Source organism: Globicephala melas, chromosome 20 (genome assembly GCF_963455315.2).
Source record: "Globicephala melas chromosome 20, mGloMel1.2, whole genome shotgun sequence".
Taxonomy (NCBI): domain Eukaryota; kingdom Metazoa; phylum Chordata; class Mammalia; order Artiodactyla; family Delphinidae; genus Globicephala; species Globicephala melas.
This window is the reverse complement of record NC_083333.1, coordinates 51,404,410-51,422,372: the sequence shown is the minus strand read 5'-3', so window position 1 is coordinate 51,422,372 and position 17,963 is coordinate 51,404,410. Positions and strand designations below refer to the sequence as shown.

The 17,963-nt window shown below is 42.9% G+C and overlaps 1 protein-coding gene across 4 annotated transcripts; it reads right to left on the bottom strand.

Annotated features, from left to right (window-relative positions):
- Window positions 1-1,823: 1,823 nt before the first annotated feature.
- VEZF1 (vascular endothelial zinc finger 1) lies at window positions 1,824-17,561 on the bottom strand. 4 transcript variants are annotated; one of them, XM_070044451.1, is made up of 6 exons: window positions 17,379-17,561; window positions 11,968-12,662; window positions 11,144-11,207; window positions 9,909-10,110; window positions 8,293-8,427; window positions 1,824-5,206 (listed from the first exon to the last, which is right to left on the bottom strand). In XM_070044451.1, the coding sequence occupies exons 1-6, from the start codon at window positions 17,409-17,411 to the stop codon at window positions 4,779-4,781; spliced, it is 1,557 nt and encodes a 518-aa protein (XP_069900552.1). In that variant the 5' UTR covers window positions 17,412-17,561; the 3' UTR covers window positions 1,824-4,778. The 4 variants fall into 4 exon arrangements, with proteins under 4 accessions (XP_069900552.1, XP_030737530.1, XP_060146449.1 ...); XM_030881670.3 differs by having other exon boundaries at window positions 8,293-8,424; window positions 9,909-10,092; window positions 17,379-17,555; XM_060290466.2 differs by lacking the exon at window positions 17,379-17,561 and adding an exon at window positions 16,397-16,837 and having other exon boundaries at window positions 8,293-8,424; window positions 9,909-10,092.
- Window positions 17,562-17,963: the final 402 nt, after the last annotated feature.

Genomic DNA, 17,963 nt, shown 5'->3' with positions numbered 1-17,963 from the left:
CACTGACTGCCAGACAGAGCTGCTGGACCAGTCACTAGAAGGGCATGTCCCTTCCATTTCCCTTGGTCTCCTCGTCCTCTCTAGCTGCCGTGCCAAAGGAATCGCTCACAGGCAGAATGAAAAGTTGTCCTCAAGTGTCCATCGTTAGCATATTAGTTCTTGCCCAGGGTCTTTATAGGTGTACTTAGGAAAAAATGACATTCAGGTGAAAGGGCTGACACAGCCAAATGCAGGTGGACCTCACTTTGAGAAAACTCCATAAACAATGTAAATTTACCAAAACACCCAAGAGAATTCTTCTTGAATGGTTGGCAGTTATATACATCAGAAAGGATTCACTCCAATAAGAAGACTGACTTTAAGTTCTTCTTCTTCTATGTACTCTTCAAAGAGATATTTAACAGTTGGGAAGGTGGGATGTCAACTTAAAGATCATCAGGGATGAAGACAATTTCTGAAGCTATGATGCAAGTCAGTGGTGATACAGAATCTGAAGTGTGAAACTCCATTCCCTTCCCATGACAGGGCAGTTTTTGTAAATGACAGAATACTTGACCCTCATGGTCCAAGGCCAAGATCTGGGTCAAGTGCCTGTCTTGGGAAGAAGAGAGCTAACTAGTCAACCCCTGATGGGCTGGTCCAAGGGGAGGGCTAGATCACACAAAGATCCTAAGCAGAGCCCTGGACCCTCCCTCCATTCCTTCCTTGGGAACTACATGGGCCTTTGCCCAAAAGTGAGCAGCCAAGAGAAGCTGGAGTCTAGATCAATGCACAAACTCAGTCAGTATTCAGCCGTGAACCATAACGCACTGATCTGCCTGGCCCCTACTTTTACAAGACAGGGAGAGATTATCCAGTAATCTGCCAGGGTCAGATCAGTTGTGGGGGAGATTTATAGGCCCAAATGGGGACAAATGGCATTCTTTCAGGCTACAAGACTCTTTAGAGAGGGAAGAGTACAGGACTGAAGGCCAGATTTATTAAGCCTGGGAGGGGAAAGTGATTACCATTCCAGGCAACGATACTTGAGGATACTACAGGGAAAACCTCCACCATGCCCTCTACATCCCGAACCCAGGTCTCTCCAGAGAGGACCAAACAGCAGCACCCCTTGAGAAGAGTGGAAACACCTGGACAGCCAGGACGGTTAACTAGCAATTCAGTGAAATAACACTTCCCATTCCAGACAAAAGCAACATAAGGAACTCTTCCTCCAGCTGTTTTCACTGAGTCAATAAAGAGACTAAAGCAATTATCAGAGGAAGTTTGGAAAGCCTCAATTATATATGAAACAGATGTAGGTATCCAAAACTTTTTAAAAAATGGTGTGAGATCCATCTTGATTTGCTGTCTGGTGGTACTGTCACTTGGGTACTTGTCATACCTCTCTTAGCCTCCTTGGAGGCAGCAACCATGTCTTAATCACCTTTGAATGCCCTTTAGTGCCTAACAGTGCCTGGCACATTGTTGGTACTCAGTAGACATCTGATGAATCTAGTTGAACATAAATGGGTAGGCAACCCAGCCTAAAACCCTTTTCAAGTAAAGAAACTGGGTTTAGAGCATGCAAAGAAATGTTTGAAACCCACCTGCTCTGGGCTTTACTCAAGCTGACTGGAGGAGGTTACTTCTCTTACTGCAGCCAGTCTGGTGCATTTCCACTCTCCCTTCTCGGTGGTCAAACCGGCCTGACATTAGTCCTTCCCTCTCTCTCCAGCCCAATATCAAGACGTGTACACCTGGAGAAGCAGTGCTTCAAAAATTTCTCTATCATCATGGTGAAATGGTGAAGCTTCTGAGGTATTAAGCAATCCATCATAACGTTTGTGACCGGTTAACTTTAATTTGTCAAAATAAATCTGCAGTTTTTGCATGTTAGTAATACAGTGCTGGTATTGACAGGAAAAATCATCCATCTGCTTACATAGAAACCTTCGTTTAGGAGCACACCTTAGGAGGGAAATGGATACACAATAAAAGGCAAATGTAGGCCAAGCAGCGAGCCCTAGAGCGTAACAGGCTGGATGTCAGATTTGAGGATGATCTAATACAACTGTTTAGCTGCCAATCTGATAAAGGGGAAGCTCTCAACCAGGTTACAACCAGAAGAGAAAAACAAACTCTCTGCTTTTTTCGTGAGCGGTGGCCTTCTTGCCTTCAACATTTGGTTGAATCAGTTCATCAGCATCAAAACTCAATTCCAGTTCCAAGACAGGAGAATTTCACCACACAACCTACTCGGCCCCTGCTTTCAGTGGCCCACTGCCACCCCCAGCCTGCCAACTCTCTCCCTCCCAAAAGAAGACACGACGTGGGTTTATTATTGCAGACAAGCTTAAGTGAATAAAGAATGCATACAAAATATCATTTTAACTGAAGTCATACAATGAATTCTCACTCCTGTTTATTATACAATGAATTGATAAAGCAATCATTCCTAGTATATATCTTTTTTTTTTTTTTTAAAGAACTAATACTTTTAGGGTTCTGACGACCACACTCTAGCCTGGGGGTAGGGTCCACACCTGCCCCCACTGAGGACTGCTCCTTGGGCCATTGTGGAGGAAGCCAGGGCCATCTCAATCATGGAGGATTGTGATTGCCAGCCCAGCCAGAGAGAGACGACAGGTCCTAGCGGGCAGAGCCAGAACCTGGTCCTGGGGCTGCGTGCCAGGAAACGTTGGCTTCCTCCAAATGTGGCCAAGACCTGCCCAATCCAGACCTCAGCAGGGCCACGCATGGGCCTTCCCTACACGAGTCCTTCCAGTAGTCCACACATAATGCTCTACATATTAAAAACAAACCATTTTGGTACTGTGGATAGGAACAGTTGTAACAAAGTCATAGCTACATATTTTTCTCTACATTTTGTTTATTGAGACAAACTAATTAAAAGGCACAAACATAGGGCATGTTTACATGGACATTATAACAAACATATACATTAAAAGTGTAGGAATGTGTTGCCTTCCTGCTAAACAGAAAGTTCCTAAGCTTTTATATATACAAAAGTTGTACAATTTAATGTCCTAAAGTACAAAAGATCATTTATAAAATTATTTTACACTAAGTACTATTTATTTTATTTTTTTACTACGTAGTTCAACCCCCTCGAACTGTTTTGTATAATGACACACAGATACCTGTCCCTGATGTAGGAAGTCTGCCTCAGATGCAAGGTATTTTGATGCTTGAACTGACACAGTGGGGTATAAATGGAAGTCATCCAGTTTGATAGTCAGTCCTGCAAACATTCTGCAAGATTAACACAACTAATGTCCATTTCTCTTAACTGCAAGATTAAAAAAAGGGAAAAAAAACCAAAACATATTGCAACTTAAAAAAAAAATAATCACAGCGCCTTGGTTTTAGTAACTTCTTTTTCAAAACACAATGCTTTAAAAACATTAATGTGTGACATGATGGTGTAAAGAGTATCTGTCTCCCTAGCTTTTGGTTTCTACTTTGTACTATGTACAGAGATAAAACATCCTGCTAAGAAATAAAAAGCACATGTCTTAACGTGCACAATCATTGCTGGATTTCTGCAGGGAGTGCAGACAGCTGTCTCCCTGAAAACCCGACAAAGCTGATACAAGTGTTTTCTCAAAGAACAAAAAGTGTTGTCCATATTTACAAAGTTGAACAAATCTGCACAATACTTAAGAAACAGAAGGAGAACTTAAAAAAAAAAGATACACTCTGCTTGTTCTGAAGGGGCATACTACCTAGTTAGTGGTTAGAATAAAAACTGTATACAATTTAATATAAGACATAAACTCTAGTGAGCAACTAACACACCTTTCCCTGTTGAAATATCAACAGGCTCTGATTGGGAGAGAGAGGGGCATATCACATCCCAGTGCCTCCAGCATCTTCCAATTAAAGCAATATATTTTAACTGTTCCAAAGTACTCCTTGACCCCTGAATAGGAGTCCCATTGGCCTCTGTTTGTTAGGAGTCTGCCTGTCCGCACACTTGACTTCTCCTCTGTCAGCTGCGGCCTTTTCTTACCAAAACACAATGTGTATATTTTGTTTGTTTTTTTAAGTTTTTTAAAAAAGTCAACTACAATGCTATATTCCATCAGGATTAGTATGCTGAGCAATATTTACATCTCCAAATATCAGGTCACAATCCCTATTATATGTTGAAGATAGAATGATAAATTATCATATGCTTTGCATATCAGAGCTGGTATCACCTTTCCCATAGGGAATGCTGCCTGAAATTAACATATTCCCAAAGGTAAAATGCATATTCTCTGAAATGCATTTTATTATGACAATGCATGTATTTACTCATAAAAACAATAAACACAGACAATTTTACACTAGCTCTCAATCCCTGGATTTAGAACTTCAGGTTAAAATTAGCCATCCACCTTGTATATATGGGGAGAAGAGTTCTGCTAGTGTTCAGAATAAAATGATTTCTTGGGATCAAAAACAGTAATGCTGCTTTTTAATTTTGAAATGGGTTTTGCTTTTTCATGATTGGTTTTAATTCCGGCTTTCATCTTGCCAACTACTATCCTGTTTAAGCAATGCTGTCAGCTAAAAGGAATTTCTGATTAAACTAAAGTGGTCCAGTGATAAGTGACATACACACCCTACTTTGAACAATCCCAGCCAAATTGGAGAATAATGCTACTACACTATTATTAACTAATGTAATAAATCTCCCAATTTCATGGTTTACTTTTTGCTTTAATAAACTAAAAGTAAGTTGCTGGTAAATATTTACTTGAACCCATATTTTGATTTTATAATACTGTTTACCAAGGTGGTGATGTAGGCAAAGCTTGGGGTAAGAAAGGCATGCTCTCTACAGGCCTCATTGCTATATTGAGAGGGGCAGCTAACGTCATAGGCGTGGGCAGGTTCATTGGAGACGTGATCGTGACAGGGTGTGCTATATTCACTGGGGCAGTGACGGGGGTGGGGAGGTTGACTGGGGTAGTGAGTGTTAAAGGAGAGGTCATGGACAATGGACTGGTTATAGTCACAGGGTGCCCTATGTTCATTGGGCTGGTTATGTTAACTGCACTTGAAACATTTACTGGACTTCTCATGCTCATTGCAGCTGCCACTGTGACTGGGTTTGACATAGTCCCAGACGACACAGAGGACGTTATATTGAATGGAGTAGTGAGAGTCACAGGTGTCGTAGCAGCCGTGGAGGTTTGGCACAGGTTAGCAGCTTCTAAAATAAGAAGACAAAAGGGCCTTTAGACTCTCAAAACAGTGAACACAATTCAGTTTCTGAATCAACTTCTTTTAATTAAAAAGGACAAACATTTAATAAATTAAATTATAGTTTTCTACCCTGTGGTCAACAGGAAGGGAGGATCCTTCTGAGCACAAGACTGGGGGCCAGGAATCCCAGCACGGGAGCAGATCTCTTCCGATGCTGTGCCTTTCACAAGACTGAGGCAACTGGCTTAGCCTTGGTGCTTTTGGTTTGGAGTTTAGATTTACTTACCTACCTCACAGTGATGCTGGAAGATCAGGTAATTTCTGCAAGGCACTCTGGGGGGCAGAGATATCAAGTAGGGCTAAGTTTTCTCACTACCACTTCCATGTAGTTCCTCTGAATTCTAAAGACTTTCCCGGGAAGAACCAAGCACCCACAGGCCAGGCTGGAAGAGCTTGTTTACACAGAGCTGGGCAGATGGTTACACAGTAACAGATAATCAGAAAAATCTTCTCACAAGGCATACTGTAACTAGCAGAGAGAGGTGTGTGTCCTCGATGCTATGTACTCTAAAGCCTTCTCAGAGGTGAAGCCACATTCTGTTAAGGTTTTAAAACTCCATTAAGTAGGGATGGATAAACAAGCTGTTTTAATATCATCTGTTTATTTCAGTCTTAGAAAAATCATTTTAGTTAAATAATCCTGTTGTTTCTGGTTGTTTCTTAATGTTGTTTAGAATGAACAAGTATCCCTCAGTAGGTTTATGTTCTCCTCCCCGCTCCCGTATCTTCTTCTCTTTCTGAGGCTAACATAATCACCTACTTTATGCCTGGTGTCATTTAACTATACGTATTCCACACACCACCAGCCATACCAAGGGGGACTAGCCAGGCTAGGAGACCCTGCAGTGAGCTGGGGGACCGTGGTCCTTGTTATCAGCAAAGCCTGGGCACTTCTTAAGGAAAACTTCCCTCACAGGTGACACCCCTTACACCACCCCGCAACAAAATTCAGCACCACCTGCTGGTGTGTCAGAAAAGTGCAGTAAGAAGACAGATGGGGGTGCTGGCTGTGACTTGGCTGTCAAAACGGAGAAATGCATTTGAGACTAAAGATGGAGGTCTGCCCGCAGGCCACGCATGGTCAAATCACCTCAGGTGGACCCTTGAGTCAATGACCAGCCCTTCCTTGATGAGCATGATGTAACCTTGGCATTGCTCCATACTCTGTATCAGGGATTCCCAAACCTGGCTGACGATCAAAATCATTTACCTAGGGAGGTTTTTTTGAAAAAAACTGCTTCCCAGGAAATTCAATTGTGAGATTTAGATGGAACCTGGATATCTATCTATCTAAAAAGCTGCTGAGATGATGATCTCATTGTCATCCAGGTCTGGAAACTTATATTACCTTATTTAAGCCCAATATTTAAAAGGGACATGCTGATTCAAGTTCAGGTTTTCAGGTCAGGAGTCTCTTCTCCCCCCAGACGTGACATTTACTAACATGAACACAGAAGTTTCTAACATCAGTGGTCGTTTCCAAAGAGATTCATGCAACAAATGGGAATACAATAGCATTTTGTTTCACGCAGATCAGAAGATGAGCTAAACAACTGAGTCTTATTGTGCAAGCACACTGAAATACAATACCAAACAGAAGAGTGCAGAAGAAAAGAATGAGGGAGAAAACTGACTCACTTTTGAGGTGATGGTAGCATGCTAAAAATATTCTCCTCCTGTTTTCACCAAATAAGCTTTCACTTACTTGGTGGGTGTGCCATCTCCCCACCTCCCCTTCATTTTCTTTTTAATCTAACCCTATCCCTTTCTGTAACTTAAACACTTTTACTTCTTCTCTGAGCAAAGCATCCTTCGTATTTCAACCTTCGCTTTCAACCCACTATGCAATTATCACGGCACATACACACATATAAATTTTTCTCCCCTACCCACCATTCTCCATCCCTTCTCTTTATCACAAAATATTTAATCAAAATAATGACAAATATTCATTTGGAAGATAGGAATAAGCAGCATCTGAGGCAAAGTGGAAAGCCTATCTGAACTGCTGCATTCTTTCCTCCAGTGCCAGTAGATATATGGAAAAGCTATTCCTTTTATCTTTTTCCAAGTACAGAATGTTTAGAAGGGATCTGAGGAAGGGAATAGCTGCACTACATGAACGCAAAGGATGGAAGAAACTACACAGCAAAGGAATTACAGCACAGCCTACATGCAGGGGATTCCTTATGAATTTAAAATAAAACAGTAAGAAATGACAAGGGTGGGGAAGGCAAAACGGAATTTAGGAATCTGTCCTGTGGCTGATGATACATTGACAAAATGATTTAACTGAAATGGCTGCACAGTAGTCCAGAAGCCAAAGCTACAACTACTAAGTTAAAAAACTGTGCTGAAAACCGATACTCCAACCGCTTCTTTATAAGATATATATGAGAGAAAAGCAAACCATGCCCAGTTTTAGTAACAATTACAGTAAAGTCACTAACAACTGAAGTACATACATGTTAAGCTAATGCCAGCCCCAGTGACAGACTGAATTAGATTAAGGGTGAGACCGAGAAAAAAGACATCAGCGTTATAGAGTCTGAAATATGTAATAAATAATACAATTCAGAAAGAACACTAAAGAGCAGAAAATAACACAGTTGTAAGAAAATGAACTTATGTACACATAAGGATATTTCATCTACCTTTAAGAGTGGGACTATTTTAAAAACACAAAAAGGAGCCTTTAATGCATGAAGGTTGACATAAAAATGAACATAAAAAGGAACTCTGAGCGTACACAGCAAAGGACCAAATTTGGCTACAAATGTGTAACAAAATTAAGTCACAAGAAAGAACCTGACAAGAAGTACTAAGAATTTTTATTTCCTAGTAAAAAAAACTTACTTGGAAGCTTGGAAGCTTTGTTGCTAATAACTTTACCAGGTATTTCCTAGCATACGGTATCTCCTTAAAGTGTTTCCATAAAGCCGAATTCTCTAAGCTGTGGCTGTTTTACTTTGTTGCTTGGCATACTAGATGAAAACACTAGCCACGCTGTGAGCACTGGATGCCTCATCTTACCTTTCTTTCTTGCTTTGACAGCTTCTTCCCACAGTCTCAGTGTCTCTACCTGCTTCCCTGGCCAGCTCGTCACATGCTGCTGCTGCTGCTGCTGCTGCTGCTTCTGGCTGCTGGTCTCTTCACTCATGCACGCTGCTCCAAAGACAAAGACAGAAACGCTATTATTTACCTGGAAAAAGTGTGGCTATTTTTTCAAAATCCGAACTTAGATACTTTGACTCCTCATGCCTCTATGATCTTTATCATTTGACCTGATAGTTTTTTACTATAGTACATCTTTTGTGCTGCTGTGTCTCTACTGGTCAAAATAGATAAATTTTAAAACTCCAGAGAGCTAGGGAAAACCAACATAAAAGAATTCTTTGCTACATTAAAAAGCAAGTATCTTTTAGAATAGAACTTGGGTAATATTAGCATGGAATAATTAATGCTCATCAAAATATGTAACATAGTTAGTTACCTGACCACAACGATGTACATTAAAAGTAAATTTCTGTAAAGTTAACAAAGTTTGACATGCTAGATAATAAACCCAATGTACTTACAAAGAAGCAAAAACGAATGAGATTGAAACACATTAACCATTCTTTCCCATTCACTTTTGGCCACCTATTCTGAGAATCTGATGTTTCTGCTGCATGAAGTACATATATAATAGAATACAGAATTAGGAAAACACTTTCTTCTGATGGTTAGGGAGATCTTAGAAAAAAGCCTGGGTAAATGCAAGTATTGAATTTTATCCACAAGTCCCTGGAATATTCTATCTTTTCAACTCTGAATTTAAGGTAAGCAAAGCATTTAAACGTTCAAATGGGTACGCTATCCCTTTTCTCTGTAGATTTGGGTTTGAGAAGTAAAATTATGTAACACTGCTTTTATCTTTAGGTTATGAAGGACATGTTATTAATACTATCAGGAGTTAGGGGGCACTCGTGCCTGAGAATCTTCCTTACATTAAATAACATCAGTTAAAATTGCCTGGCATAAGATGCAGCTTCCTAGTATGGCTTCTGCTGCCACGATCCTAACACACTAAAGCTTTTTATTCAAACCCCATAGAAGAAGGGACACACTGAAAAATAGCTGCAGGGAAATTGTGCTCTTCTAACTTGGACGTTATTAGTAGACAGTACAGGATTAAAAGCAAAATAAGTGGAGAGTTTATCATTGTTGCCTGTATACATGTACGTAAAGTGTATTTCCAACACTAATATACACCGTCCATTGACGCGTGTTTGCATACTTTAGCAACAGGAGGAAACAAGTAAGGTGAACATTAATATAGTCCTGAGAACACAGGTGAAAATATCTTCAATATATTATAAAAAAAAAAATCTAGATTCCATCAATCTGAAACGCAAAAGAAATACAATTTGGGCTTCCCTGGTGGCGCACTGGTTGAGAGTCCGCCTGCTGACGCAGGGGACATGGGTTCGTGCCCCTGTCCAGGAAAGTCCCACATGCCGCGGAGCGGCTGGGCCCTTGAGCCATGGCCGCTGAGCCTGTGCGTCTGGAGCCTGTGCTCCGCAACGGGAGAGGCCACGACAGTGAGAGGCCCGCGTACTGCAAGAAAAAAAAAAAAAAAAAGAAATACAATTTGAAGTGTCACCTACTTTTACTGATGCCTTGTTTACATGTATTACAGTTGATACTTTGGCTCTGCCCGTGTGTCTTTAAGTGGCTGGTGATGTATGCTGCGCTCAGGAGCTTCCCACAGATGTTACAGGATACCTTGCCTTCGTGGCGTACCATGTGTGTCCGCAGTCTGTCTTTGGTGGCAAAGGCAGCAGTGCACGTCTGCATGAGGGAGGAAAACTTTTTTTAAATATAGACTATCCTGTTCTACTCATTTTAAAGTACGTTATATTCTAGGTATTACCCTACTCATGTCAGCAAGCAGACTGAGTTAGCTGAATTTTAACTGCATGTGTTACCTAGAATTGTACTCACGATAAAACACCTGGTGAATTTTAGACTCTTACATTTTGAGGGGAAGAAAAAAATATCAACAGAGTAGTGAAAGATGTGAGCTGTAGAGTCAGTTAAACCCGGATTTAAATCCAGCTCCCTGACTCACTAAACAATGTAATACTCAGCAAGTTAGCTAACCTATCTGAATTTATTTCATCTGTAAAATGAAAATAATACCTACCTCACAAAATTACTGGTGGATTAAGAGCCTGGCCCAAGGCCTCATGACAGGTAATCACTCAATGACACTAGCTTCCTTCCTCCAATTGGATTTTTCTTAGAATTCGAATCACTTACTTAATAAAATCAGTCATTAACAAAATTTAACTGAAAGGAGCACAAAAAGACTTCCAGCAAAAAACCAGAATTACTGACGCCTAACACGGTCATTTCATTTAGCAAGATTCTTAACCTCTTCATTACCACAACTTATGTCATTAGAGAATGCTCCAATTTGGCGATAGCCAAATCCAGTAAGTGGTAACATTTGGGAGAAAATTCATATTTTCTTAGATTATGGTTAAAACAACCTCAATCATCAACCCAGAAGTTAATTTAAAACACTTCATTCATTTATTCTTTTCAAATAAACGACCTTTGCAAGACAATAAATTTTTTTTCTTATAACAATAAACACTGTTGCCCAAGGAAAATGAAATGTACCTTAACAAAAACAACATTTACATTTTTAAATGGTCTTGCCTCACAGAAATAGAAGCTGTCATTTATATTTTATAAAACCAGAATTCAAATGGACCACATTTACTCAAGTCAGTGATTTTACGACTATTCAAGAAAGGTGAGATTTGACTGGCTCAGACCTTCTGGATAATGTGCATTAAGTGCTACACTAAGGATAAGTCATTTTAACTCTTACTTGGCATTTGAAGGGTCTTTCTGTTGAATGGACATGTTTTACGTGACAGCTTAAGTGGTCAGGCCTGTGAAAGAGAGAGTTTCAACAGAAGATGTAATGGAACACACATAGAGAAATGCTACTTACTGTGATGTTTACATGCTTGGCAGACATGGGTGGGGGACATTTTAAAGAAAGACAGCAGAATTACCAACTCCCCCACCCCCCAGTGCAAGCCTCCTTACCTCTCTTACCATAAACAAAAGTCTTAGTCCTTTATACCTGTTAATTTTCTTTCCTAGTCAACATCAAATCATATTAGGTCTTGATTCTTTACAATTACAAAATACCCAAAGTTTAGTCCTAACACTTGCCAGAGACAACTGCTACTACATTAACTTTAAAAGCCTTTAAAAATGAAAATTAGTGAAATGTTAGTAACCACAGAAAAATGGAAAAAAACGTTCTCTTAAAAGTTTTAAGAGATTCCAAGGTCATCCCAACTTCCAGGATATGTTTCTTTGGTTTGTGCAGTGAATCTCATGTCCAGCCACCCAAATGAATTGAAAACTAATGGTTTCGCAGTGATAAGAAGTACTGATGTGCCGAAAGAAGGCCTGAGTCCACCAAGGCACTTCTTAAATGAAATAGTAAGTTAATCACTATGTCACCACTTGTCAGCCACACCAAACTGGAATTAGACCTGGAGGTGTAATACTTTATCTGTCACCAATCTCCTCTAATAACACAGGCCTGCAAATATCTATTCTCACATAAACCTTCTAGATCACGCAGAGATCGTACTGATACCATAATGAAAAAAAAAGCAAAGCAAAATGCAGTACCTCGAGAAGCCTTTCCCACAAACACTGCAAGTATAGGGTTTGGTGATGCCTCCTTCGTGAGACCTCACGTGGTAAGTCATCCGGTCCTTCCTCTTGAAGCGCTGATTACAAATAGGACACTCGAAGGGCTTTTCGTCCGAATGGGAGAGCTTGTGCCGATTGAGGTGGTACACATCTCGGAAGGCCTTCCCACACATCTCACAAGCATGGTTCTTCTTGACAGGCTTACTGGGTTTCTTGACAGACTGCGTCACGGGCATAGCTGTGGTGCTGGCACTGCTGCTGGGGTTGGTGCCCGAGGAAGATGTAGTGACTGTTGACAAGATGCCTGCAATGGTTGAGACCAACGAAGTTCGGCTGCTGTCCCCAGCGATGGTGGAGATAAGGGGAACCACCGTGGTGGGGGTTTTCTTTGGCCGGGACACCAACTTGATGCCTGTGTGGCAGGACTCGTGGCGCCTCAGGTGATAGCTGTCCCTGAAAGCTTTACTGCAGTAAGTGCACACAAAGGAAGTTTTGGGTTTTTCTTTTTTAATCCCAATGGCATCCTTTAATGTTTCTGGAGCAGCCTGAGGTTTCTGAGTTATTGGTATTGGAAGCAATGGTTTCTGATCAGGGGGCTCCACAGCAGAGCTCAGGAGGGGCAGCAAGCTGTTCTGTGCTGCCTGCTGTTGGTGATGGGAGGCTTCGTGGGCCTAAAACCAAACATTTACACTTCAGAAATTCAGCCTCTCACAATGACCTTCAAAATTCAACATGCTTCAGACAATAGAGACCAGAAGAAACAATCAAGGAGCCTGTAAGCTACTCTCTGCAGCAGAGATCCAGCAACCACCTAGCTACTCTCAGAGCTCCCAATACAAAGCATTAAAATCACTGCACAGACACAAAACTTTTGCGAGTAAGTTGCTGACAGTGATCTTGCTTTCAAACAGCTGACTAAACTACACACCACCCTGGTTCATAAGGGACATACCAGCTGATGAAATGAGTCTGCATTAGTCTGTCAGTGCTGAGACCAAGTTTAAATAACTTGTCAAAAAAATTACACTCCAGACTTAACTATTTAACAGTACCTTACTGCAGTAATCCACAAGCCACACACTCACACATACACATATAGACATGTAATCATCTACTTGTCTATTTTACCTAGGAAAATAGACGTCTCTCCCCTTCCATCACAAACTCTCAGTGACCGAGGAAAGAGGCTGTTGCTAAGTAGTACAAGGAATCTAGGTCTCTGAATACATATGCTAGTGGTTAAGTTTACTTTTAAAGTTTCCACTTAACTCTACTAAAAGATTTGGTTGAAATGGAATCTGCTATTAATCATCCTGGAAGGCATCTGTGAAGGCAGCCCCCAGCAAACACCTGTCAATTGTTTCTCAGTTCATTTAATCTTACACTAGAAGTCTGCATCCTTTAGCAACACTAGCTGTTCAAACCCTAAACTCAGACTAATAAGAAAGAACAAACTATAAATAATTTAAATTCCTTTCATTTTCATCTTCTTCTAGCAGTGGTAGGGCGAGTTAAAGTATTGGACATTTGCTGTTATAAAGTGCTTTTCCACTCCAAAACTGGGAGCTGGACAATGTTTGGAAATTTTCTTTAGCTGCACTGAAACCAAAATTTCATTGTGGGTCAGGTTCTTGGTATTTATGAGTAGTTACTCACTTGGTTTTGATTCTTCCAAAATTCTCCATACCTCTATACTGATTAACATTTAGGAAATGATGGGAAAAAATTCCTGAAATAGTTCTTCCTAATATGCTGTATTTGATCAACATTATTTTTGAAACTCTGGACAGTGAGCTCGAGCCCCTATGCTTGAGTTTTGTCATCCTAAAAGGATACATGCACTCAGAGGTAAGAGTTCCAAATATTTTAAGCATACAGTGTCCTAGGAAGGGCCCATCCCATCATCTCAGACACTCTAGACACTTATTTACCCTTTTCACTCTAAATCTAAGTTCTACATTACACTCCATTAAGTAAAAAAATATGGAGACACACAGACACACTCACACAGAGCTCCTCTCCTGACAAATAAGAACACCTACCACACACAGCTCCATGTTTACTTGATAGCAGCACAACAGCTAAGCCTAGAACCAGACTTCCCTAAATCATCAGGAGGTGTCATATCCAGAGTTAACCACTTTCAATTTAACTATTTTGACTGAATCTTCCTTTGAGTCCTGGAAGTACTCATAGAAATTGTGTGCTTACTTATGAGTATCTTTCTGGACTTAGTGCTCACACTGAGTCCACTTTTAATTTAATTTATGGAGCTCCTGTAATTGTCAGGGTCTACCCAAGTGACTTTAGTAAAAACTTTATAGAATTTGGACTCTAATCTTACCCCCTTTCCAACCTGGCTGTAGGATGCCCAAGCTTCCGTACAGTATTCAAACGGTTAATAGCTGAAGATAGCTCAAGATATACAATTTCAAAGGCTAACAGATCAGATAATAGGGAAAGCAAATCTTCTGGACAAAGTTCAGACCTATAGTGTTCAGAGGCATTTTTCAATTCTAAACAACCATTAGTTCGATGGAGTACTAAAAGCACTTACTGCCATTTTACCAATTCAGATGTCTGTGGCAACATAAAGTATTTTTACAGCATTGCTGAAGCTCACTCTCACAGGAGGGTCACACCAGGTCCCTGCTTCTCGGGTGAAATGCTGTAGAATGCCTCGCCCACTACGGGAATCACTCTCTGAGGATTCCTAGGATCCCCACACTTCTATATGAAGCCTTCTAAGAGGGGAACTGGGTTTCCCCAACTTGTTCTCTGAGGGAGAGACAGAGTAAAATAACAACCATGGCCTGCCTTCCGTTAAGTGATTTTTAAAAATATATAACTTCTGGGTAGACTTTTATTTGACTAGCATCATCAAACCAAAGTTTTAATTTTATCTCCCATCTCTTTCAACTGCAAGGCTTTTTTAACCCTGCCCAAGCTTTCCTCTTCTGGGGCTGGCAAAAAAAACAAAACAGAAATGTTATTTCATCACCCAGGGTGGTAGGATATGGCACCATGAAATCTCCAGTGCCAGAGGGTAAAAGATTTTGTTCTGAAGGAAACTGGCATCAGTGAGTCATATCTTGAATGTCCTATTAGGAGAATCATTCATCAAACACTTTAACAGATATGGGTTTCACTTTCCACCAGGTTATTTGGAAAGCAAGCAGGTATTAAATTGTTTTAAAATATAAATTCAACAGGATGCTCCAGGAAACAAATGAGAGAGTTTAACTCTCCATTTCCCCAGTGAAAATTACTTAAAACTGGAACTGAGTAAGTCTATTCATACCTTTCCAGAGAAAAGACTGAAATATTCTCTTTACCCATTCAACTGTCCTCGGCTCTAAATTATAAGTTTTCCAACAATTTTCACTGCACACATTGCCAAGCCCAGGATCAAATATTAGCTTTCACACTTCTCCATCAGGTGGAAAAAAAGATTTTAATAGCTGAAAAAAATTAAATAATATAAAATCTAATTAAAAAGTTGATCATTAAATGCTTGGCATTTGCTTTCCCCAGGAAAAGAATAATAAAAGTATTCCAAAAGATTTTTCAACTAGTTTTCCAAAAATTAGTTACGGGGTTTTCCTTTACATAAAGAACTCTCGTTTTTTTCCAATCTCCATTGAGAGCACGTTTAATATGGTAAATCTAAATCATTCCTCATGTGAAAAATCACTGCAGTGGCCCATTAATCCCATATTTTAAAATGACCATTTGAAAGCTTTTTCTAGAGAGGGCATTTGCCACCTTTACACCAACCTGGATGCAAGCTAGTTATGTATCATTTTTTTCCAATGCATTTTTAAGTTGACTTATCACATTATCAAGCTCATCAAAGCACTTGTTAAAACAATACAAGATCACAATAAGGGCCAAGTTAGTGAATTCCGTAATTTTGGGTATGTTCAATTTTAAGAAGCCCGAATATATTTCAATTACTTAAAAATCAAATTACTCACATTCGAAAGAATATGTCTTAAAACAATAAACCATCTCTACACAGTAGGCACTGTTTGAATTATCCAGTTCCTTATATTAACTCCACTGGGATGGGTCCAGTGGCTGGGAGGATTTTTTTTGAAAATTCTGCATCCGTTCCTGGTTAGTTCCAAAAGGTCTCAAGCGCCCAAGCTACGCATTTGAGATTTCACGAAGTTATTCAAAGAAGGAAAATAACTCAGAGAGGCGGGAAGAACGCACTTAAAGTGACGAGCTTCCTAACCTCCGGTTCCTAAGTTTCCCCGTGAGCTCATTACTACTGCCCATTAAGTGCTTCGTTTTCAAACAGAAACGAAGCGGGGAAAAAATAAGTTCTAGGTCTTCCAAATAGGGGTCCCCACCTCAGATGGGCGGGCAAGAAGGTTGCCAACGCATCGGCTACAGTCACCTTCAAGTTTCTTGCAAAAAGTGAAGACCAACACCCCACGAATGACTCATCTGGGGGCTCTGTAAGCGGACTTTGTTTGCTCTCTCCACTGGCCGTCTCCCCCACTTGGTTGGAGGAAACGCTAAAGGTGGGACGAGAGAGAAACGCGCCCCAGCAGAAGGTGGGGCCTCCCGGAGTGCCGGGCCCCCGCCCCCCCCACCCCCGGCCAGGGGATTCCCCGGGCTGAATGGGACGGCGGTAGAGCTGGACAGAGGGAGAGGGTGTCAGCTGCCAAGGCTCGGCACTGGCTTGGGAATGAAAACACGTAAATCCAACAAAAAGTTTGGGGAGGGGATACACGTTTACAGCACCCCCCAACTGGGTAAACATGAGGGGGGCGGCGGGAAGGGGGAGTGGCGGGGAGCCCAAGGATACCCGCTATTCGCGGGGACTCGAGCGGGGGGGCTTGTCAGAAAGTCAACATATACACACAAAAAGAAGACAGGGAGGTGAAAAGAACGGAGAGCGAGCGAAAAGATGGATGAAGTGGGGGGGAAGTGAGCAGGACCCGGGGACCCCCCTCACCCCACGGTGCGGGCCCGGGCCCGGCGCGCCGTGGCCGAGCGGACCGCGCTATCCAGCGGCCCGGCGCCCTCCTTTCTCTGGGCCGCGGCTGGTGACAGCGACCGGCCTCCTCCCTTCCCCTTCAGGGCGGGAGGGAAGTGTGTGTGTGTGTGTGTGTGCGCGTGTGTGTTTGTGTGCTGGGGGGGGACCGGGGGTCACCCCGAGGCCTGCTCTCTTCCCCGCACCCCGTGAGGCCGCCTCCTTTCACCTCAGCAGCCCCGCTCCGCCGAGGCGGGCGGGCGGAAAAACAAAGGGGGATTAAGGCCGGGCCGGAGAGCGGAGCCGGGAGGGAGGGGAGGAGGAGCGCCCGCCCGCCCGCCAGCCCCGGGCCCGGCCCCCCTGTCCCCCCCGTGTCCCCCCCGGGGGGGGCCCCCCGTACCTGGAACAGGAACGCGGTCCAGTTGGCCTCCATGGCTGCAGCGGCCGACCCCCCTCCTCCCCACTCCCCCCCGCTCGGGGAGCCTCCTCAGGCGGAGGAGGCGACAACAAAGCGGCGGCGGCGGCGGCGGCAGCGGCAGCGGCGGCTCCTCAACATGGCAGCGCCGAGCGCGGCCACTTCCGGTAACCTCCGGGACGCACCACCGCCGCGGCGAGCGCGGGCGGGGGGGGAGCCCCGACCCGGCCGCCGCCGCCCCCAGTGGCCCGGACCCCTCCCGGGCGTCCCCGCGGCCCGCTCGCCGCCTCGGAGCTCAGCCAGTGCCTGCGGGCGGTGGGGTCAGGGCCCCCGCGGGGGGGCTGGGGTGGGGCCGGGGGCGGGGATGGGGCGCGGCGTCCCCCCCCGCGGGGGTGTGTGGTGCTGCGGTCCGTGGCTCAGGCAGCTGGAACAGGGGGAGCTCAGGAGAGAAGATGGAGGACGCCAGGGTCTGGCGCTGGCTCGCTGGGCACGGCCGGGCCAGCTCCCGTGACTCAAACCCGGTGCCCGACAGCATCGCGTCCCTCTCAGGCCCTCAGCGGAAGGCACAGG

Bases quoted from the DNA above. Each gene is read 5' to 3' on its own strand.
- VEZF1 (XM_060290466.2), bottom strand. From the start codon at position 16,765: ATGTTTACCCAGTTGGGGGGTGCTGTAAACGTGTATCCCCTCCCCAAA. The intron at 12,663-16,396 runs GTGACTGTAGCC...GTTTGGTTTTAG, and splicing joins TTTTTGCAAGAAACTTGAAG to GCCCACGAAGCCTCCCATCA. The intron at 5,207-8,292 runs GTAAGATGAGGC...TTCTTATTTTAG, and splicing joins TGTCAAAGCAAGAAAGAAAG to AAGCTGCTAACCTGTGCCAA.